At 32.9% G+C, this 24,976-nt stretch overlaps 1 protein-coding gene across 1 annotated transcript in view; it reads right to left on the bottom strand.

The window, feature by feature from the left end:
• Positions 1–7,338: 7,338 nt before the first annotated feature.
• Positions 7,339–24,976, bottom strand: part of LOC148951069 (PI-PLC X domain-containing protein 1-like) — a 155,439-nt gene continuing 137,801 nt past the window's right edge. Inside the window, exon 6 of the mRNA XM_089090120.1 lies at positions 7,339–8,275. Coding sequence (XP_088946246.1) covers positions 7,901–8,275 — 375 coding nt within the window. The 3' untranslated portion in view covers positions 7,339–7,900. The remainder of the gene's footprint in view (positions 8,276–24,976) is intronic.

Raw genomic sequence — 24,976 nt, 5'->3', positions numbered from 1 at the left:
TCACTATAAAAACCATTACTTTACAACTTCTCAATTTAAAAACCAAAAAAACATACATATAGCTTTCAAAATTAATTTTTTTTCATGTGATACATTGAAAAATTCATGGTTTTTCAAGTGAGAAGGTCAACTGTTTTTTCTTTATCACTGAGAAAACCATAAACCACGTGGTGGGCGTGGGACCTCATGACCCCTCTCTACTCTTAGAAGAAATTTTTACCTTCAGCCATAATTACAGCGAGGGACGAAACTAGAGATTTTTCTGTGTGTTTGTGAGCTCAAGCACATGCACACTATTTTTTTGGGAGTTTAATAGCTTTTAGGGGGTCTTTCTCCCTTTTTTCAAAAATCAGCCAAATTTTCTCAGGCGCTTAACTTTTGATTGGACTAAACTTAATGAAACTTATATATTTGAAATCAGCATTAAAATCTGATTCTTTTGATGTATTTATTGGTATCAAAATCCCGTTTTTTAGAGTTTCGGTTACTATTGAGCCGGGTCACTCCTTACTTACAGTTCGTTACCACGAACTATTTCATAGAAAATATAACACTTTAAATTTATTTAAATCAAGCAGTTCGTGGTAATGAACTGTAAGTAGAGGAGCGACCCGGCTCAATAGTAGCCGAAACTCTATAAAAAACTGAATTTGATAATAATAGATACATCAGAAAAAGTGGATTTTTTTATACTGATTTTAAATATAGAAGTCTCTTCATGTTTAATCATGCACATCAAGAGTTGCGAGCCTGAAAAAAATTGTCTTATTTTCGAAAAAAGGTGGGGACGCACCCCTAAAAGTCACAGGATCTTAATAAAAATCACAGCAGCAGATTCAGCGTATCAGAGAACCCTACTACAGAGGTTTTCAAGCTCCTATCTGCACAAATGTGGAATTGTTTATTTTTCGCCAGAAGAAGGGTCCACGGATGCGTATATATATATCACAGTAGACAGAATATACCACCACTAAGCTTATCGCAGATCATTTCTGGTCTTCGTGAACAAAAAAGCTCCCTCCCACTTGTTTCTGCATTAGCGAGAATGCGGGTTCGTCTGTTTCCGTTTGTTTCAATGCACTTTGATGGAAACAGACGGGAAGCAAATGTAACCTGCTATTCCCGCTAATCTGACTTCGCCTGTTTAAAGTACACACACATATCTATGCCTCAGGCGTATATCTGAATGTGTACTTTAAACGAATTGTACGGTTACTACTGGTAAAGCAATTATTACGTATATGAGGGTGTTCGTCCCCTCCTCAATACCTCGCTCTTTACGCTAAAGTATTTTTAATAATTTCAAAAGAGCTATTTATTCTAATTAAACGGCCTTTGTGATTCAAGGGTCATTCTTAAAGAATTGGAACAAAATTTTAACTTTAGCGTAAAGAGCGAGGTATTGACGAGGGGGCGAAACCCGCATATTACCTATATGAGGAATTTCGCCTTCTCGTCAATACCTTGCTCTTTACACTAAAGTTGGAATTGTGTTAAATAATGACCGATATAAGTAATAATTTGTTTGTGTTGTTTTCCGGCCAATCTTAGCATTTAATTTTACCTTAAGAAGCTTCATAACTATGATTTTTATGTGATAATAGACCAAAGATATTGTATGTCTTCGAGTTGTGGTTGTTATTAAATAATAAAAAAAACAAGTTGTATCCAACTAAAACTAAGGAATAACATTAAAACTTAAATCGAACATAAATTATTACGCATATCTTTTAAAAATTTGTCTTTCATTCATTTCAGTGATTTGAGAATTGCTCAACTTGTGACTTTCATTTTCATAAAATGAAAGTTTCGACCTCTTTGGCCGTTTTTTTTTACTATGCCTCACAAAATTAGTTCCGAAATTACCACTAATTTAATTTACGTGAGAGAATCTTTCCATGGAGATAATTTCTCTTGGGGAAGGGAATTTTCCATGGAGGGGAATCTGGGTTTCCGTATATTATTTTAAAAAACGATCAGTTATTAAATATGTTTTCAACTGGAAGTGAGAAGCAACATTAAAATTTAACAGGAATGGAAAATATTACGTATATGAGATGGGTTGCCTCTCCTCAATAGCTCGCTCTTACGCTCAAGTATCTGTTTTAACTTTAAAACATTTTTCTTTTAACTGAAAGTAAGGAGCAACATTAAAACTTAAAACGAACAGAAACTATTCCCTATATGAAAGGGGCTGTTCCCTGCTCAACGCCCCGCTCCTGACGTTAATTTTTTTTATTGTTTATAAAGCAGAGTTGTGAGAAAGAGTCAAACTTTAGCGTAAAGAGCGGGGCGTTCAGCAGGGAACAGCCTTTTCATATACGGAATAATTTCTATTCGTTTTAGGTTTTAATGTCGCTCATCACTTTCAGTAAAAAAAACTTGTTTTTTTTTTATTTAATAAAGGAAAAGAAGAGAAAACATCAAACGAATATTATACAGCAATGCGTCCTCAGTGTAGAGAAAAGGTACAAAAGAACCGGAGAAGCAAAAAAATCAATAAATAGAATCTAAAACTAAAATTTTATAAGTAAAGGTATGCATATAACTACAATAGCCTAACTAAAACATACACATTTAATCAACTACTTCCCTGACACAGCAAAAGCAACTGCATGTTCATAAATTGCTAAATCTGCGATTTTTTTTTCTAATGCTTCCATAGCCCATTGTGTGAAACCTTTATCATTGGAAATGGCTGTTGCTTCCTCGAAAAAAATGGTCGGGATGACAAAAGATATATTATGTTAAAGCTGAACATATTCCGTTTGTCGTCTCCATATGTATTCTTTATTTTGGGCATGGCTGGCCAGTTTGGTCTGAGATCTATACAGTAAAGACAAAGGGGAAACAGGTTTCAAAAGAATTTTCTTGTCTACAGTGTATTTTATTAATTACTTAAACCTCCGAAAATGACAGATATTCATAAACTTTGTGCCAACTACCAGCATAAACTACCGTCCACATTTTTTGGCACACATTTCCAGTTGCTACAGAGAATTGGTGACAAATGTCAAGCTTTTTTTTAAAGCCATGTCATTTTTTTTAATTAAGAGTTTGCTCCACCCCCTCCAGCAGGATTATGGAAAATCATCGGTTTAATAAAGACCCATACATCCTCAACTCTACTCAATTCTTGTAATATAGGGTGTCAAAAATATCTATACGTGGTTGCCACAAAATTTATGTCCTTGCCAGCCACAAGTATGCCTTCAGAGAGTGCTTTCAAAGATTGGTCAGTTAATCACTGAAAAATGAAACCAACCCTGAGGGAGAACATTGAATTTTGTTCTTTTTAATAGTTAAAAATAGGTAGTAGTTTATTTTTCTGTGCTTAGACCGAGTAATTTCAAATCTGGGTTTTCTGGACTTGTGTCATCCAGTTTTATATTCATTGTCTCATTTTATGTTCATTGAAGTTTGAAAAAAAAACTAATGCAAAATGCACTTAAATGAAAATTTTGTTATTGAACTTTGGCGAATATGAAGTATATCAATTATTCATATTATCGCCCAATTATGCCTACTACTTTGTTATCACATCCTAGTTAAATTTTCTTCTCCTAATCCTATTTAAAAGTAAAGCGAATATTGGCGAATCTTAGGGTTAACCAATGTAAATCAACCCTTCAAAAATTGTTAAAGAGTGAATGGAAAACGGGGAATTCTTCGACCTTTCTTCTCATCGTGGATCAGTTCATTAGATTTCAACGTAACTAGGTAGTCAAATTCTCTTTAAGTACACAAAATTATGTAATGAATTTCTATTTATATTTGTCACAATATACTGCAAAATATTTTCCATTTGGAAACATCTTGAAAAAAAGTAAAATGCTAGCCTAAACTGGGCTTCAAAGGCCAAAAAATATTTCAAGTTTTGCCATTGATCCACCTTCCCGTGTTAAACCGTGCAAGATCAATCTTGCAAAATTTTCAGTCTCTGTGGGAACTATTTTGTTAAACTACTAAATCGGCATTGCTTTTGAGGGAAAAGGGTTGCTCCAATTAAGAACAAGATAATAAATTAAACATTTATTCATTAATAATTAAATACAAAACAAACATGCGCAAACAAAAGTAAAGCGTAACACAATAGCTTTAAAACAAACAGAAATCATTGCCTAAATGAGAGGGGCTGTCATTCCCCCCTCCCTTACTTTACGCTTAAGTTGGACTTATCATCAAACTATTTAAAAATAACTTCTCAAATACAAGGGCATGCGCCTAACATCGTCAAAATCAGGGGCGCAAAGTTTTAATCGATTTTTCCAAGTCAAGTTAAAATGACCAAATGAAAAATGAGCCATATAATATAAAAGACAATGGTATAGTAAGTAAAACTGATCTATTTCTGTGGATCCTTGAATTATGTAGGTTTATATTAGTTTTAACCTAAATTTTGTAGACGTTATATTTTAGCCAGGAGGTCTGGGGGGCAGTTGCCCTATCCCCCTCCAGACTAGTAAAAAATAGGAGCATATTTAGACGGGTATTAAAATACCAGAATGAGAATAAAAGAAAAGAAAAAAAACCTTTGTTGTGCATTCTCCAACAGATACGCCACCCCACTTTGGTTGGAACATTTTCATATTTTCTTGCGTTGAATTTTTTTAAATCACTAAAGGGTTGAATGCTGTGAAATTTAGCTAGAGGTCTTTACAAATATATATATATATATATATATATATATATATATATATATATATATATATATATATATATATATATTGCGTAGATTAGGCTACAACGGGATTGAGCTGTCTGAAGACATTATTCTTTTTTTACTCTCAACACAAAGGTAAACACAATTTTTGATTGTCCTTCTTTTTTAGGACGGAATACTCTTAAGAGGTTGAAAAATCCATGACTCAAACTTCAAGTTTTGCCCCATATTTAAAAACAAATCCAATTCTGACAATACAAGCAGGATATACCCATTTTTTTGCAATGTAAAGCATTCTAAAAGTAATCAAAATCACACCGGAATGAAGGAATGTGTTATTTTAGCACCACTCAAAAAATAAGTAAGTAAAACTAATGCTAAGATTGTCGATCGCTTCCCAGAAGAATTAAAATCCAATAAAAGTTTTGGTTCTATGAAGGATAAACAGGAAGGAGATGGAATGCACGCAGAATTTCTAAATTCAATTGAAACTGCTGATTTGCCATGACTAGGACTAAGAACGTTGACTGATCGTATTTCAAAAAGTAGGCGCTACGAAAGTTTGGTTCAATCCCACCTTGTACGGCTATAATGAGAGAAAGGTTGAGATGACAAGGGGACTTTCTATCGATGAAGTATGACAGATTATGAAAGATTGCCCTTTTTTCCCAACTATCTCGAGCTGACGGGAAAGTAGGTCGTACACGATTGGCGTCGGAAGATGTCAATAAGAAAGATCAAAGGGAGAGGGAATTTTTTGGGAATATGCATGGAGGGTGGCTTTGAATAGGTTGGGATGAAGGAGGAGCGTACATAGCTGTGTTGGCCTCAAATGGCTTGGTGTTGCGGTAAGTTCTTAGTAGTAGTAGTAGTAGATATGTTGAATAAGAGTGGAATGAAGTTTGACGCATCTATTGTTGTCAAACTTCTATTTGTTTAACATGTCGGTCATTATTGACAAACATCATTTCTTACTCACGGTTTAAAACAACCAATTGTATAATGATAGTATATGTTGTTTTATCATATCAAAAATACTGTCATGTACGTCCAGCTTATTACAATGAGAGCATCTTGGAAAAAAATTTATTTGAATATTCATTCAAAAATACAATTTTGAATGAATACATGTTTATCGATAATACAATATATTCCAAGAAATATGCTCAAAAATATTGATATGCTATAAATAGTTGTTTCAAAACTACAAAATATAGATAGTTGTTTCACAATGTATGTGTAGGAAACTAAAAAACGACTACATTTTCTTAATAGTAGTTTGAAAGACATAGTCATGATTTGATAGCAAATTAGTGACACCAAAACTTGGGAGATTTTGCTTGTTAAGGAGGTGGAAAACTACAGATCTACAAGAGGTTGGCTACTTTATAAATAGCAGCAACACACTACTTTTATTTATTTATTTTTTATTATCGCTATAGTTTTTTTTTTAATATTACTATAATTTCTTTATGTCTATTTAATCTACTTAATTAATTTAGTTTATTTATCAATTTTTTTCGATAGTTTTTATTTTATCTATGTTTTCTTTTCTTCTCCTTTTGCTCTTCTGTCTGTGAGTAAATGATGATTATAAATTTTGTTTTGTTTTTCATCTCTGAGTAAGTAGCTCATTTGTCTTCCCCCTTCTTTACAGGCCAATGAGCCTTTTGGGGAATAATAACATGCATCATTGTATGTGTGTTTAATGAAAAATAAATCTTATCTTATCTACATCTTTGGCTTAAATTATTCATCGTAATAGTAGAACCTGTTAGTCAGAGAAAAAGAGAATCTAACAATCTTCAAAATACTCAAAAGATTGTTGGCCGTTTAAAGATTACTGCGAGTGCCTCTTAAATACAGAACTATTATGACTAATTGTTACTACTGGTAACAGCATAAACCGCACCAGCTTGGTTGAGTCTAAAAAAAACTGCGAACATTTCAACCCTTCCAATCTGGTCAGAGCGTGAGACCTGTCTTCCATGAAGTTCGTACTCCGTTTAACCTTTTTATTTTATGACTGCTTTCTACCCCGTGATAGGACACCTTGCTTGCGCTCCATATTTGTTTGTCAAATGTCCAATTAACAACTTTGATTAACTCCAGTTTCACACCAAATAAACTACTAACGCTATTTTCCATCTTAACCGCAACAATATTGGTTTCCTGCTTAACACTAATTACTTTAAAAAAAAATTCCGCTTATCTGGTAAATATCATATAGTGATACGATGAAATCACTGATAAACATACTGAAAGAGTTGATCTAATTAATATTAAAACCTTAGGGACTTGATCAAATCACTAATTTAGTCGTACCAAAGCATCATATATGCTTAAGCATTCTTGGATATTCATATCCTTAAGTGCATCTATGTACTTTTTTCCTTCTTTTTTTTTTTTTTTTTTTACATAATTTAGATCATACAAAATCGATTGGGTATTTTGGAATAGGCTTTCCACTCCTCAGCCTTTTAACTCAGCAGGCAAATGCCAAAATATGCAATTGTATATATATATATATATATATATATATATATATATATATATATATATATATATATATATATATATATATATATATATATATATATATATATATATATATATATATATATATATATATATATATATATATGTGTGTGTGTGTGTATTATATATATCTTACTTTAATCCTAGCACTTTAGACTCTTATAGAGGGCGCTAGAACTTCCAGTTTCCAATGAAACGAGCCCTCTCCAAAGTTCCTACGATCACCCCTTTCTATACAAAGCGATGGGAAGAAAAAGCATAGAGGCCACATTGTTCTTAATAAAGCAACCAAAATTGGAGGTGCTTTGATATTGCTGTTTCTCTTTGCGCCTCTTCCTAAGCACCGGAAACAGCTCGTTCTAGAATAAAATCTTGTTCATTTTCAGTTAAGTTTTTAAACCAGGGACGTATCCAGGAGGGGGCAGTGGGGTTTGACCCCCCTCCACAGAATTTTTTTTCCGTCTCGTAAAAACATCGCAAAAAATGTAATTCAACATATTTTTGATGCGTTTTTGTTTACACCCCCCCCCCCGAAAAAAAACATGGCTACGGTCCTGTTGGAATATCAGGTTTTCCCTTAAAAAGTAAATCTTGTATTTAGGACTGACTTAGGTCGGAGAGGAGGAATTACATTTGGATTATAATCACTAAAAAACAGTAACATCGCCTTCTCAGCATCACCCACCTTCTTGCCTACTCTCAGTAGGGAGTACTGACAGGATTGACTACCACTGTGCCATTACTAGGGAAAGTGGTGTTTGTAGATAGATTAATACAATATATCCTATCTAAATTAGCATTAATTGCTACGTCAACAATGTCTGTACTTAAAAAAAAGTCAACTGCCACAATGCTGGCCCTATCCCACCAATCTTCTCTGAACCATTTTGTCACTTCCCTGTTTGATAATCCAGCAAGTTTACGAATGCCCTCACTTGGCCTGAACAGAATGTCGAAAGTAGTAGGAGTCAACTCTGCCATTGCTGCCCATGGGTAGCTTGAGTAAGATCGCCTGTTCATAGCATGTCTTATAAAAGCTTTTATTGATGGTAGTGTCTGTTTATCGCCCCATGCCTGGAACAAAAAAAAATCAGATCAAAAGCAGATTGTTATCTTCGCTTGAATAAGACACAAACGAACACACATAAACTCATATACATGCGCACATACACACTCATATACACGAGACCTCACTGTTGTCCGCGCCACAACTGCCGACCATGTCAATTCTAGGGCGTCTTAGAATAAATTATATAATATAGGAAGGTCAATAAATGAGAGTTTTAGATGTCTTTTTGAAAATTTTAATGGAGCCATCTTGAGGAATTCAAAGTTTGATATTCACATGTGCGTGAAGCACTGTCAGAAAAGATTAAAAAAGGGTTGTAAATAAGTTAAAGAGAAAAGTAGTAGTTCCTGATTCGACACCCAAATGAGTACGCAATCAAGTCTTCCCACCCTGGAGGAATAGGTACTATTCTCTTCTCACCATGAATTCGACTTTTATTGACTAGGGATCTAAACTATAAGCCTTCTTAAAGGTTCAGTTCCTCAAATGTCACCATGCATATTACCGATGGATAGTGAAACCTCGTTCATGCTTTTTTTTTGCTGTGAAAATGGTTTCCGTTAGCGTACTTGAAGAAACTTATGCAAGAGTTACTGTATCTAATAAGTTTAATTTAAACTGTAATATTTCATTAAATATCATTCTATGATGTTCAGGTAACCCGTTAGCCCTAGTAACTTGTTTTGCAATATACTTTTAATTTTAAGATTAACTAAAATAACAGTTGTTATTCCTGAATCGGTGTCCGATGGTAATTTTTTTTCCTTAAGTAGTTTTTTTTTCAAAACGCGTTTTTCAACTTTTGGCTGCTATGGGCGATTGTTTGCTTTTTACTAGTTTGCAGCTACTGCTGCAACCATGATAGAAGGCACAAAACAATGATTTAAAAAACAAAACAAAATCATCCGATACCAATACGCCTGATACCAATACGTACGACACCAATACGCGCAATACCGATACCGCTTACAGCCTTTTTTCCAGGGACCATGAAGGCCCATATCATCACCAAAACTGTAGTTGTTATACTTTTGAACTATTGAACAAAATAGCTATATCAAAATTTTGATTGGACAGCTTTGGCGGGAGGGGGCTAGTTGCCTTCCGATCTTTTTGGTTACTTTAAAAAGGGAACTAACAAATTGCGTTTCTATTTGAATGAGCCATTAAACATCTCTTTATGATGTTTCGGTCACCCCTTAACCCTTCTAAAAAAAAAGACAAAAAGGAGACACATCAGTGCTACCCATGTAGAAAAGTTATTTTCCTTGTTGCTCAAGGTGGAAGACTGTAATCATCCTATTTTAGATTTTCTTCCATGCTGATTCCAATGGTGTACTTTTTATTTCAATCCGGCACCATTTTCGGGGGTTTCCAGGCTCTTTTTCGAAATTACCATAAGTTTGTTTCGCAATGAACTTTTAAATTTAAGATTATCCGAAACAATAGTTACTGTTCCTTAGTTTAAGACGCCAATTTTTACTCATTAGGCTGTTTTTTAAATGTTTTCTTTTCAGCTTTTGGTTACTATGGGCTGTAGCCCGCTCTTTAGCTACTGCTGCAACTCTTGTAGTGACCCGTGGAATCTCGTATTTACATAATTTGTATTCAATGAGTCAGCGAGTTATATTAAGGAATTTGGAAGAGGGGGTAAGTGTCATATAGGAAGCAAATTATTATTCATTGAGAGAATACAATTACATTTTAAAAAGAGACGATTTGGCAATCGTTCGTTTGATTGGATCAAGGGTAAGTTTCTTTTTGTTTCACTATTAATCTAAAAAAAAACAAAGTTTTTCCGAGGGAAGTAAAGAGCAAAGTTGAAACTTATAACGAACAAAGATTACTACTTCCCAGTCTGTCTAACATATATCAATAAAACTAGTGCAAATAAATAAACTGGTGATATTTCCCTGAATATTACTGAATAAATATTACTGTATAAAAGACAAATGAATGTGCATTGTCAGTATGATATGCATATATTGATATTTATTAATCAAAATGTTAATATTATTTGATTTGTTAAAGTCATAAAAGTAAAAACATTTATAGTTTTTTCAGTAAAGTGCAAATTATGTTCTGCCCATGGGAAGGGATAGGGGTATTGAACCCTACTCATTTTTGGTTTAATGGAGTTCTTTACTTTTCTTTGTAAAACTTATTTTGTGGAAAATAATATTTTAATTAATTTAAAAAAGGGACGATTTGGCAACCGTTCGTTTGATTGGATCAAGGCCAAGTTTCTTTTTGTTTCACTATTAATTTAAAAAACAAAGTTTTTTCCAGAGAAGTAAAGAGCGAAGATGAAACTTAAAACGAACAAAAATTATTACTTCAAAGCCTATCTAACACATATCAATAAAACTAGTGCAAATAAATCAACTGTTGGTAGTTCCCTATGTTCGTAGGATTATAGCAAACTAGCACTTTACTGAAAACACAAAAGCCAAGTATAAAAAAAAAGAATATTGATTTAGGAATCCAAAGTAAATACTTAGCTTCACAACAACAAACTAATCTATAACACTTTTCGCAGTCTTACAGGAGCTGTGATATCAGTAACTTTCAGTATACAATTAAAATTATTTTAAAAACTTAGGCATAAAAATAACAAGTTTACAGTCATCAAACAGTATACAAAATAATGGATTGATTTATCGGGTAACATCCTGGTCTCACTTAGAATTACTCGAAATTAAGAACACATCAACCATAATATGGACTCTGGAGATCCAGTTATTTCTCGTTATAAAACAGCGAATTTCCAGTTGTGATACAAATTTTAAAGTGAGTCTGTAGTCTCAATGCTAATAAGATTCCATCACTTCAAAATTGTCTACAAAATAATCATGAAATGTCTTTTTCAGATCCAAAATGACAGTCAATCATTGAACTGAGCTCATTGTGCAGAATCCTTTGAGCTCCTTTGTTTTAAAAATTAAATTTAGTAGCACTTAAGAAAATAGCTCCAGGCGACTAGCTTCGATAAAAAAGGTTAACTAAGCGGACAGGTTTGCATATCGACATGCTTGAAGGCAATTTTGCTAGCTCAACAGAAATATGCCTTAGGGCTTAGGGAGCAATTTGACCTGTCTCTAAATGGAAAAGCCATTCATTACTTACAAATGAATCGAAATTTCAAAAATGATCATTTCTTCTGTAGGTACAATTAATGGTATTATAAACTAAGTTTGTTTTCATTTCAAAAATTTGGAAAGAATTGCCTGGATTCTCCTACAGAACTGTTTTCATATGTTTTTATTCCTCTTTGGATGCATAATCTAGCGTATGGAAAGAATATTACAGCGAAATTGTCAAGTAAATAATTTGAATAAGTAAGGATAACAATAAGTAATTCTTTTAATATACAAATTTGAGTGGTTCCAGAACCACATGCCTACACTTCTCCATCCACTAAGTGGCAAGGGGCTAGGGTCAGGAGTGTAATTTCCTATAGGACCGAGGGAGCAACTACCTCTCCCAGACCAGAGTTTTCCCCCCGACCACAGCCCCCCCCCCCCAAGATGCAAATTAATTTCTCCAAAAATGTTGTCAAAACTCAGATAAGCCTTTATATTTCAGTGGTGGATCCAGGGGGCGAGGGGGTTCCCCCCTAACATAGTCTAAAGTAGTGTAATTTACTTAAATAACGCAAATTTGCGTTAATTAAACTTGCTCCTAACGCAAGTTTATCGGATCAATTTATTTTGTACCTCTTCCCCTAAAAAAAACCCTTGATCTGCCCCTGGCATAATTCAAGCATCCACTAAAGCAGGTCAATTTTCTTTAGTACATCTTTACCTTTTTATTTCTATTTGGCTCGTTTTTAAGTTTTCTCTGTCATCTTCACTTGATTTGGGAAAACTGGCTCCAGATTTTACACCCTCCTCCCACACAGGATTTTGACACAATTACGCCAAACGTTGGGGGATAGATTTAGTGATCTACTAAGAATGTCGTTGCAATCCATGAACTGGATGACCTCTATTCCCTTTTGAATCAAAATGCTTGACAAAATACCTTCCCGGGAAATGCTTTAAGAAATTGGTGCATCAAATTTATAAAAAAATTGAAATTGTATGTAAATGATCATATAGAAGGGGGCAAAACCGTGACTAAAAAAAAAAAAAAAAAAAACACTTGGCCATCGAACCCAAGATACTCTAATTTGAAGTCCAACACTGTCTTGAAACTAGTTGAAGAAATTGAGAAGCGTAGTTTCTGGCCTAATTAGGATAATGGGATATATGTTTCTCAAATCGGTTAATAAAAAGCAGCAAAGCCATCTTGCACAAAAAAAGTTATGACTTTCACTCCTCCTCCCCTCTGGGAATGGGACAATGAATGCAGGCAGATAAATCATTCTCGAAAAATCGAATAAAAAAATTCATTTTCTATGTGTCTCAAAAGCCAAAAAAAATCTTAAACGAGACATAAAGAAATCAATTTGAATCCCCTGCAATGAAACAATGGCTATGACAATTTACCTAATAACACAGGAGAAACCAAGGACGACCCAGACACGGAGGTCAAAACTCTTGCTTTCAGTCAAGCATCCCCGCTGCCATTAATCGAGAAAGGCGAGGAAGTAAATAGTTGATGGACTTCTGAGTTAAATGACAGAAGAAAAATGGATCAAAGGCTAATAAGAATTGCAGTCCGAAAAATTGACCCAATAAGAGAATCAAATAAAGGAAATTCCTTGAAAACAAAGAGTCAGAAAAAGTTAGTATCAAGCTATAGAAGACTTTAAAAAGAACAACCGGGTCTACTTAGATAGTGTCTCGAAGGAGGATCGCATTCCCACACTGAGCCCAGAAGAAACCCCAGGACCGTAAACCTAGGACTTATTAGCCCTATTTCAAGGTATCTCAGGTTTTAAGGTTGATTGAATCAAAAAACTATGGATGTTTTCCAGCCTTTTCAAGGGTCAGGTGCTTAAAGGATTTATCTCTTCTTGTTCCAAAAAGAATGTAAAAAGTAGAAACGCATTGAATCACAATTTCTAAGAGGAGCCTTACTTTAGGCTACCCCCAAGGGACCTGACTACCCTCAAGATATGGCTAAAATCAAGAGTTGTTTTTATACCTAAACCTGGAAAAGATGATAATTCAAATCTTAGGTCATATAGGCTGGTCACACACCATCTTTTTAACTAAAAATGAACGAGCAGTTAATACATTGGTACCTCAAGAGCAATTCCGAGACCAAATATATTGCGTTCAAAAAGAAAATGGGTTTTAAAAGCGGATATTCTACATAAATAGCTGTCTACCAATGGGTATGGTGCTTAAAACAAGCACTAGGAACTAAGAAATATGCATTAGGCATATTTCTGCACATAAAAGGGTTTTTTGATACCGTCAATTTTGAATCCATAGAAATATCCATTGAAGAAGAGAAAATAGATGAAACTTAAAAAAAATCAGCTCCCATACGTTCAAAAACCAGAAGCCAGTCGTGGAGTCAAAGGGAGTAAAAAACTAAAAAGCTATTTAAAAGGTTGTCTTCAAGGAAAGTAAGTTCTCTGTATATGGGTAATCTAATTATGGATTATTTTTAACCAGTTAAATCGCTACTTTGGGCGCACTCCGGCATACACCAATGATCTAGTATCTCACACTAGATAGATATCTGAAACCCTGCTTGAATTACGACAGCCATTGCTCAACACTATTCAGCTATGAGCACAAAAGCATAAACTGCGTTGTGTTCCTGAAGAGTATGAAGCGATAGTGTCAAAAATTTTCTAGAGGAAAAAGCAATAATAAGTGCTGTCAGGTTGAAGATTGTTGATCAAAGGACAAAGAGACAGCAAATGCGGAATAGGAAAATAAAGTCACACTGATACCTACGTCTCACTATTGCTTAAGTGCTGGGAGCTGTAGATGCTCAAAGATAATAGCGTTCATTTGATAAAGCCTGTAGGGAAATTTCAGATTGTACTAAAAGCTAGTAATGAAAATAAGCTGGATATTGTAGTGCTTTACTAAAACAGAGCAATAGTTTGTTATAAGTAGTAAGGCCATAGGCACTTGAAAACCTACACGCAAACATACGCCTGAGGCATAGATATGTGTGTAGGTTTTCAAGTAATTGGGTTACCAGGGTCATTTGCATAGAGGTCAATACATCTTTCAAAGAGGAACGAGTACGCAATACCGGTCCTAGTGTGATTGATTTTTTGGACAATTGCCTTTAGTCAATAATAGTTTTTTAGGAATGTGTAGTTGCTAAAGCTAACTCTCATTGGAAAAAAGGGGTATAAAGCTTTTTGTTTTTGATAAGAATTGCACAATGAATGTATCGTTTGACGTGGAAATTTTTTTATGAGCCACTCAGAGGTTGTTCAATATACGATAAATTGATGTGTGTTTGTGATTTGAATAAAAGAAATGGTTATGTTATGTGCTTACGTTTATAGGAATTCCCATGTTATTTGCTTGAAGGTATAGAAATTCCCTTGTTATTTGCTTGCATGTAAAGGAATTCCCATGTTATTTGCTTGCGTGTATAGGAATTCCCATGTTATTTGCTTGCATGTATAGGAATTCCCATGTTATTTGCTTGCTTGTATAGGAATTCCCATGTTATTTGCTTGCATGAATAGGAAATCCCGACTTAAATGCTTGCATGTATATTACTTCCAATCTTATTTGCTTGCATGTCTAGTAATTCATATGTTATTTGCTTGGATGCACAGGAATTCCCATGTTATTTGCTTGCGTGTATAGGAATTCCCATGTTGTTTGTTTACAGGTATAGGAATTTCCAAGTTTTTTGAATGCGTGAAAAGGAGTTACCTGGTTAGTTGCTTGATTGTATAGGACTTCACCTGTTCTTGGAGAGCGGGTATAGGAATTCCCCTGTTATTTGCTTGCATGTATAGGAATTCCCATGTTATTTGCTTGCGTGTATAGGAATTCCCATGTTATTTGCTTGCATGTATAGGAACTCCCATGTTATTTGCTTGCATGTATAGGTATTGCCAAGTTATTTTGCTTGTGTGTATAGGAATTCCCATGTTATTTGCTTGCGTGTATAGGAATTCCCATGTTATTTGCTTGCATGTATAGGAATTCCCTTGTTATTTGCTTGCATGTATAGGAATTCCTATGTTATTTGCTTGCGTGTATAGGAATTCCATTGTTATTTGCTTTCATATATAGGAATTCCCATGTTATTTGCTTGCGTGTATAGGAATTCCCATGTTATTTGCTTGCGTGTATAGGAATTCACATGTTATGTGCTTGCATGTATAGGAATTCCCATGTTATTTGCTTGCATGTATAGGAATTCCAATGTTATTTGCTTGCGTGTATAGGAATTCCCATGTTATTTGCTTGCGTGTATAGGAAGTCCCTTGTTATTTGCTTTCTTGTATAGGAATTCCCAAGTTATTTGCTTGCGTGTATAGGAATTCCCTTGTTATGTGCTTGCTTGTATAGGAATTCCATTGTTATTTGCTTGCTTGTATAGGAATTCCCATGTTATTTGCTTTCATGTATAGGAATTCACATGTTATTTGATTGAGTGTATAGGAATTCCCATGTTATTTGCTTGCATGTATAGGAACTCCCATGTTATTTGCTTGCATGTATAGGAATTGCTACGTTATTTTGCTTGCGTATATAAGAATTCTTCCCTGTCAAAGCCAGAATAAAAGACTTTCACCAATTGCACAAGTATACGCTTAAGCTACCTCAAAGCTTATAACTCAACTAGGAGTAAGCAAACGCATTCTTGATAAGCTCTTACCGTCCCCTCCCTCTCAGCTTACCACTCTCCCTTGAGACGTCCCTTGGTTTTAGCAACGGCGGTATAGAGATCAAAAATACAATGCAAAAAGAAGTGCACTTTTTGTGTGTCAGTCGATTAGAGAAAGTTGGTAAACTGGTATTTTTTCAATGAAGTCCATAGCACTTTGCAGATTACTCAATTTACATCTTAGTGTTAACTGGGCAATGACTAAAGGAACATTTGAAGGTGGAGAAAAAAAAGGGGTAATTAGCGATTGGATAATTTTAACAAGAAATGACTGAAAAGTGTTCTGGTTTGCACAGTGTTGTCAATTTTATATAGTTCAGAAATAAAAAAAAAATAACAAGAAATGACTAAAAAGTATTTTAAGGGAGTGGAGTTGCACGAGTGTTCAGTTAAATGTGGGGTAAGTTACACGGGGATGAGTTGCAGAGGGTCGACGAGCACGGAGGTTCAGTTGTACAGGGTTTCACTTTTACAAGGGTTCAGTTACATAGGAGTTCTTTGTGTTAAATAAGTAGTTTTTGTATCTTTTAAAAGAGCTTTACGGGGATTGAGAGACTCAGTTGCCTAATTCCGTGTGATTTTTCTTTACTTGATGGGCATTATAAACGAAATTTTTGTGTTACATAAGTAGTTTTTGTATCTTTTAAAAGAGCTTTACGGGGATTGAGAGACTCAGTTGCCTAATTCCGTGTGATTTTTATTTACTTGATGGTCATTAAAAACGAATTTTTTGTGTTAAATAAGTAGTTTTTGTATCTTTAAAAAGAGATTTCCGGGGTTGAGAGACTCAGTTGCCTAATTCCGTGTGATTTTTCTTTACTTGATGGTCATTAAAAACGAAATTTTTGTGTTAAATAAGTAGTTTTTGTATCTTTTAAAAGAGCTTTACGGGGATTGAGAGACTCAGTTGCCTAATTCCATGTGAATGTTCTTTACTTGATTCTCATTAAAAACGAAATTTTTGTGTTAAATAAGTAGTTTTTGTATCTTTTTAAAAGAGCTTTACGGGGAGTGAGAGACTCAGTTGCCTAATTCCGTGTTATTTTTCTTTAATTGTTGGTAATTAAAAACTAAATTTTGGTTTTAATTAAGTAGTTTTGTTTCTTTTAAAAGAGCTTTACGGGGCATGAGAGACTCAGTTGCCTAATTCTTTGTGATTTTTCTTTACTTGATGGTCATTAAAAACGAAGCTAATTCCGTGTGACTTTTCTTTACTTGGTGGTCATTAAAAACGAAATTTTTGTGTTAAATAAGTAGTTTTTGTATCTTTTAAAAGAGCTTTACGGGGATTGAGAGACTCAGTTGCCTAATTCCGTGTGATTTTTCTTTAATGGGTGATCATTAAAAACGAAATTTTTGTGTTAAATAAGTAGTTTATGTATCTTTTAAAAGAGCTTTACGGGGATTGAGAGACTCAGTTGCCGGATTCCGTGTGATTTTTCTTCTTTTCAGTAAAGACATTCGATATCCTAAAAGTGTTTAATTCAAACTTTTTCAAAACTTCGAAATTTTTCAACTTTATTTATTTTTTCTTTTTTTACATAACTTAAAATGTCAAAATATGCTTACAGTTCTAACAATTGCGCTCTGTGATTGGTCAGAGACACGATGTGACTTTCCCACTGGTATTCTATGACCGGTCATTGACACTACCTAATCTATTGCATGTATTAAATCAGTATTTTTTACGCAGTGGTACGATAAACACATAAGTCATATTTTAAAAAAAAAGTGAAGATGGAGCATTTTAATAAAGTGTGTTTACATAACAAGGTTATTGTAGCATTGAATGCCGACAAAGAGAAGTATTTAAACTTTGAAACAAGTACAGGTGGTAGCACTATTGGAAATGTATGCATGCATTGTCATGACAATAAGGAATTAAATTTCTTTGGAATACCGAAAAAATTCAACTCTTATGTTGGTGGTTATGCGAGATTGAGATCTCCAGAGATGATTGCACTCAAAGAGAATGCCAACATAAAAATAATCATTGATGATAGAAGACTACTCCTTTCTACTGTTACAGGTATCACATTACCTACTGATACATCCAATCGTCACCTTTCGGGTATTAGCATTCAACGGAAGATCAATAAAAGAAAGGCCTACTCTTCTACTAATATCGTAAACCATACTTATCTACGTGCCGAAACTGTTACCTGTGTAAAAATAATGTGATAATAGACAGTGAAATTGCCAGAAAAATAAAAAGGGCATTGTCAGAAAATATCACGATGGAATATAAAGATAAATCGATGAAAAACAAAGCACCAGCAAACGTTACTGCCTTTGATCAAACAGTCATTGATCCAAATAATACCAAAGACGAAACGCATATTGAGCCTGTTGATGAGAAACCAGTAAAAATTGTGTATGACTCAAAATGGAATAATGATTATTCTACTGATTACGAACTAAGAGAAGACAATAGCTATAATATCAAGAGAGAACATGGTGAACTATTTTATGGAACAGATTCAAAATGTCCAAAGTTAATCATTGATATTAATAATGTATCATAACATATGTTTTGTATTAATATTCTACATAGCATTATTTCATTAAAAATATATTATACATTACATTGTTATGTGTTTATTATTTTTAGAGTAAGCTAGCATATCAAACGTTTAGAATATCTAATAAAACGTCGGAGATGTAAGAAAAGGAATTTGCATACATCTATTGTCAGACACATGGGAACAAATTCTTTCTTGAATTAGCCTACTTGATAAATAAAAAAAAAGACATTTCATTCAAGAAATTATGAAGAAACTCTAAGTAAGCAAAAAAATCTTTATTGAAGTTACCTCATTGATACACAATTCAGAAATTTCATTTAAGAAATTATAAAAAATTGTAAGTAAGTAGCAAATTCTTTCAAAAATATGTTAATACGTTTAAGCAATAAATATCTAAGCTTAACCCGTCTTTATTCTTCAGAACAGTTTTATTCATTTCATTAAATTATGAAGAAATTGTAAGTAAGTAACAATAGCTTTCTTGAATTCGCTTCCTGGACACAATACAGATATTTAATTCAAGAAATCATAATAAAATCGCAAGTAAGTAATAAAGTCTTTATTGTTTTCACCTATTGAATAAACAATACTGAAATTTCAGTAAAGAAATTATGAATTACTTGTAAATATCTAAAAAACTCATTTTAAATCATGGATACACAATTAAGAAATATCATTTAAGAAATTATCAAAAATTTTAAGTAAGTAGCAAATTCTTTCTTGAATTCGCCCCCTGGGTAAATAAAAAAGACAGTTCATTAAAGAAATTATGAAAAAATTGTAAGTAAGTAGCAAATTCTTTCTTGAATTCACCTGCTGGATAAACAAAAAAGACATTTCGTTCAAGAAATTATGACAAAATTCCAAGTAAGTAACGAACTCTTTACTGTTTTCATGACGTAGATACACTATGTAGAAATTTCATTCAATAAATTATGAAAAAATTCTCAGTAAGTAGCAATTTCTTTCTTGAAGTCAACTCTTGGATACACAATGCAGAAATTTCATTTAAGAAATTATGAAAAAAAAACAATTTCTTTCTTGAAGTCAACTCTTGGATACACAATACGGAAATTTCATTCAAGAAATTATGAAAAAACCACAAGTATGTAACTTTTTTTTCTCTTTATCAAAAGCAATTTTCACTTAGCTACACGATGTAGAAATTTAATTCAAGAAATTAGGAAAAAATTCTCAGTAAGTAACAATTTCTTTCTTGAAGTCAACTCATGGATACACAATATGGAAATTTCATTCAAGAATTTCATGACTTAGATACACGATGTAGAAATTTGATTCAAGAAGTTATGAAAAAATTCTCAGTAAGTAACAATTTCTTTCTTGAAGTCATCTCTTGGATACACAATACGGAAATTTCATTCAAGAAATTATGAAAATATTTGTAAGTAAGTAACAAACTCTTTACTGATTTCACCTCTTGGATATACAGTACAGATACTTCATTCAAGAAATTATGAAAAAATCGCAAGTAAGTAACTTTTTTTCTCTTTATCACAAACAATTTTCACTTAGCTAAATGATGTAGAAATTTAATTCAAGAAATTATTGAAAAAATTCTCAGTAAGTAACAATTTCTTTCTTGACGCAATACGGAAATTTCATTCAAGAAATTATGAAAAAAATTGTAACTAAGTAGTAAATTCTTCATTGAATGTAACTGTTGTACAAACAAAAAAGACATTTCGTTCAAGAAATTATGACAAAATTCTAAGTAAGTAACAAACTCATTATTGTTTTCACAAGTTAGGTATACTACGTATAAATTAAATTAAATAAATTATGAAAAAATTCTCAATCTAAGTAAGCAAATTCTTTCTTGAATTCACCTGTTGGATAAAAAAAAAAAAAACATATCATTGAAGAAATTATGACAAAATTATAATTAACTAACAGAATTTATTTTTTTCACGAGTTAGATATACGACGTATAAATTTAATTAAATAAATTATTAAAAAATTATCAGTCTAAGTAACAATTCCTTTATTTAATTCACCTGTTGTATAAACAAAAAAAAAAAAACAAAAAAGACATTTCGTTCAAGAAATTATGACAAAATTCTAAGTAAGTAACAAACTTTATTGTGTTCACGAGTTAGATATACGATGTAGAAATTAAATTCATGAAATTATGAAAAAATTCTCAGTAAGTAACCATTTCTTTCTTGAAGTCAACTCTTGGATACACAATACGGAAATTTCATTCAAGAAATTATGAAAATATTTGTAAGTAAGTAACAAACTCTATTAATTTCACCTCTTGGATATACAGTACAGATACTTCATTCAAGAAATTATGAAAAAATCGCAAGTAAGTAGCTTTTTTTTTCTATTTATCACAAACAATTTTCACTTAGCTACGCTATATAGAAATTTAATTCAAAAAATTATGAAAAAATTATCAGTAAGTAACAATTTCTTTCTTGAAGTCAACTCTTGGATACACACAATACGGAAATTTCATTCAAGAAATTATAAAAAATATTTGTAAGTAAGTAACAAGCTCTTTATTGATTTCACCTCTTGAATATACAGTACAGATACTTCATTCAAGAAACGTGATTAAACACATTTTGAAACTACTTGCTATTTGTATGCCTTTCCTTGGCACCTTTCCAAACGAGCGGGGATTCCCCACTGGTTCCTACACATTGCAAAAAAGTGAGCAGTACGAAAACTCCACGTTTTCAACCAGACTGGTTTTTTTTAGGGATCAATCAGGAGAGATATGCAAAGTCGACATAGCTTTATTTCATTTTTTTAAGGTTCATTTAGACGAGGTTACGTGCGCGCACGTAACCTATGATTTCTTATGATTATGATGTCTTGAATTAAATATCTGTATTGTTTCCAGGAAGCGAATTCAAGAAAGCTATTGTTACTTACTTATAATTTTTTCATAATTTAATGAAATGAATAAAACTATTCTGAAGAATAAAGACGGGTTAAGCTTAGATATTTATTGCTTAAACGTATTAACACATTTTTGAAAGAATTTGCTACTTACTTACAATTTTTGATAATTTCTTAAATGAAATTTCTGCATTGTGTATCCATGAGGTAACTTCAAGAAAGAGTTTTTTGCTTACTTAGAGTTTCGTCATAATTTCTTGAATGAAATGTCTTTTTTTATTTATCCAGGAGGCGAATTCAAGAAAGAATTTGTTCCCATGTGTCTGAGAATAGATGTGCAAATTCCATGTGCAAATTCCTTTTCTTACATCTCCGACGTTTTATTAGACATTCTAAACGTTTAATATGCTAGCTTACTCTAAAAATAATGAAAACATAACAATGTAATGCATAATATATTTTTAATTAAATAATTCTATGTAGAATATTAATACAAAAATATATTATGATACGCTATTAATATCAATGATTAACTTTGGACATTTTGAATCTGTTCCATAAAATAGTTCACCATGTTCTCTCTTGATATTATAGCTATTGTCTTCTCTTAGTTCGTAATCAGTAGAATAATCATTATTCCATTTTGAGTCATACACAATTTTTACTGGTTTCTCATCAACAGGCTCAATATGCTTTTCGTCTTTGGTATTATTTGGTTCAATGACTGTTTGATCAAAGGCAGTAACGTTTGCTGGTGCTTTGTTTTTCATCGATATATCTTTATATTCCATCGTGATATTTTCTGACAATGCCCTTTTTATTTTTCTGGCAATTTAACTCTCTATTATCACATTATTTTTACACAAGTAACAGTTTCGGCACGTAGATAAGATATGGTTTACAATATTAGTAGAAGAGTAGGTCTTTCTTTTATTGACCTTCCGTTGAATGCTAATACCCGAAAGCTGACGATTGGATGTATCAGTAGGTAATGTGTTACCTGCAACAGTAGCAATGATTTTTACTCTATAATCAATGATTATTTTTATGTTGGCATTCTCTTTGAGTGAAATCATCTCTGGAGATCTCAATCTCTCATAACCACCAACATAAGAGTTGAATTTTTTCGATATTCCAAAGAAATTTAATTCCTTACTGTCATGACAATGCATACATACATTTCCAATAGTGCTACCATCTGTACTTGTTTCAAAGTTTAAATACTTCTCTTTGTCAGCATTCAATGCTACAATAACCTTGTTATGTAAACACACTTTATTAAAATGCTCCATCTTCACTTCTTTTTTTTAAAGATATGACTTATGTGTTTATCGTACCACTGCGTAAAAAATACTGATTTAATAAATGCAATAGATTAGGTAGTGTCAATAACCGGTCATAGAATACCAGTGGGAAAGTCACATCGTGTCTCTGACCAATCACAGAGCGCGATTGTTAGAACTGTAAGCATATTTTGACATTTTAAGTTATGTACAAAAAGAAAAAAAGAAATAAAGTTGAAAAATTTCGAAGTTTTAAAAAAGTTTGAATGAAACACTTTTAGGATATCGAGTTTCTTTACTTAACATAAGAAAATCCATATGGAATCCTTCATGATAGTCTCTCAATAACATTAACTCAATATTAAAGTAGACAAATACTAATTAATGACCACAAAAATTTCGTTTTTAACGACTATCAAGTACATTAAAAAAACACGGACTAGGGCAACTGCCTAGATCCCTACACGTCCTGCAATTATAGAAGTTAGAAAAACTCCTATAAATAACAGATATAAAATTTTTAATATACCACCAAGTAAAGAAAAATCACACGGAATTAATTTCGTTTTTAATGACCATCAAGTAAAGAAAAATCACACGGAATGAGTCAACTGAGTCTCTCATTCCCCGTAACTCTCATTTAAAATATAAAAAACAACATATTTAACACAAAAATTTCGTTTTTAATGACCATCAAGTAAAGAAAAAATCACACGGAATTAGGCAACTGAGTCTCTCAATCCCCGTAAAGCTATTTTAAATATATAAAAAAACTAATAATTTAACACAAAAATTTCTTTTTTAATGAGAATCAAGTAAACAAAAATCACACAGAATTGGGCAACTGAGTCTCTCAATCCTCGTAAAGCTCTTTTAAAAGATACAAAAACTACTTAGTAAAAAGCCAAAATTCGTTTTTAATGACAACCCATTAAAGAACACTCTCACCGAATAAGTCACCAGAGACTCTCAATCCCCGTAAAGATCTTTTAAAAGATACAAAAACTACTTATTAAACTCCAAAATTTCGTTTTTAATGACCACCAAGTAAAGAAAAATCACACGGAATTAGGCAACTGAGTCTCTCAACCCCGTAAAGCTCTTTTAAAAGATACAAAAACTACTTATTTAACAAAAAAATTTCGTTTTTAATGACCATCAAGTAAAGAAAAATCACACGGAATTAGGCAACTGAGTCTCTCAATCCCCGTAAAGCTCTTTTAAAAGATACAAAAACTAATAATAAAAAATAAAAATTTCGATTTTAATGACCATCAAGTAAAGAAAAATCACACGGAATTAGGCAACTGAGTCTCTCAATCCCCGTAAAGATCTTTTAAAAGATACAATAACTTCTTATTTAACACAAAAAACACCTATGTAACTTACCCCCTGTATAACTGAAACCCTGTACAACTGAACCTCCGTGCTACTCGACCCTATTTAACTAATCCCCGTGTAACTGAATCCGCATGTAACTGAACCCTCGTGCAACTCAACTCACTTAAAACACTTTTCAGCCATTTCTTTTTTTTTTTTTTTCTGAACTATTTAAAATTGACAACACTGTGCAAACCAGATCACTTTTCAGTCATTTCTTGTTAAAATTATCCAATTGCTAATTACCTCTTTTTTTTCTCCACCTTCAAATGTTCATGTAGTCATTGCCCAGTTAACACTAAGATGTAAATTGAGTAATCTGCAAAGTGCTATGGACTTCATTGAAAAAATACCAGTTTACCAACTTTCTCTAATCGACTGACACACAAAAAGTGCACTTCTTTTCGCATTGTATTTTTGATCTCTATACCGCCGTTGCTAAAACCAAGGGACGTCTCAAGGGAGAGTGGTAAGCTGAGAGGGAGGGGAAGGTAAGAGCTTATCAAGAATGCGTTTGCTTACTCCTAGTTGAGTTATAAGCTTTGAGGTAGCTTAAGCGAATACTTGTGCAATTGGTGAGTCTTTTATTCAGGCTTTGACAGGGAAGAATTCCTATACACGCAAGCAAAATAACGTGGCAATTCCTATACATGCAAGCAAATAACATGGGAGTTCCTATACATGCAAGCAAATAAAATGGGAATTCCTATACACGCAATCAAATAACTTGGGAATTCCTATACACGCAAGCAAATAACATGGTAATTCCTATACACGCAAGCAAATAACATGGGAATTCCTATACAAGCAAGCAAATAACAATGGAATTCCTATACACGCAAGCAAATAACTTGGGAATTCCTATACATGTAAGCAA

Source organism: Artemia sp. Qi Xiang Cuo, chromosome 6 (assembly GCF_049724085.1).
Source record: "Artemia sp. Qi Xiang Cuo chromosome 6, ASM4972408v1, whole genome shotgun sequence".
Taxonomy (NCBI): domain Eukaryota; kingdom Metazoa; phylum Arthropoda; class Branchiopoda; order Anostraca; family Artemiidae; genus Artemia; species Artemia sp. Qi Xiang Cuo.
Note: the sequence above shows the minus strand (reverse complement) of the source record. Positions and strands in the feature narration are given on the sequence as shown.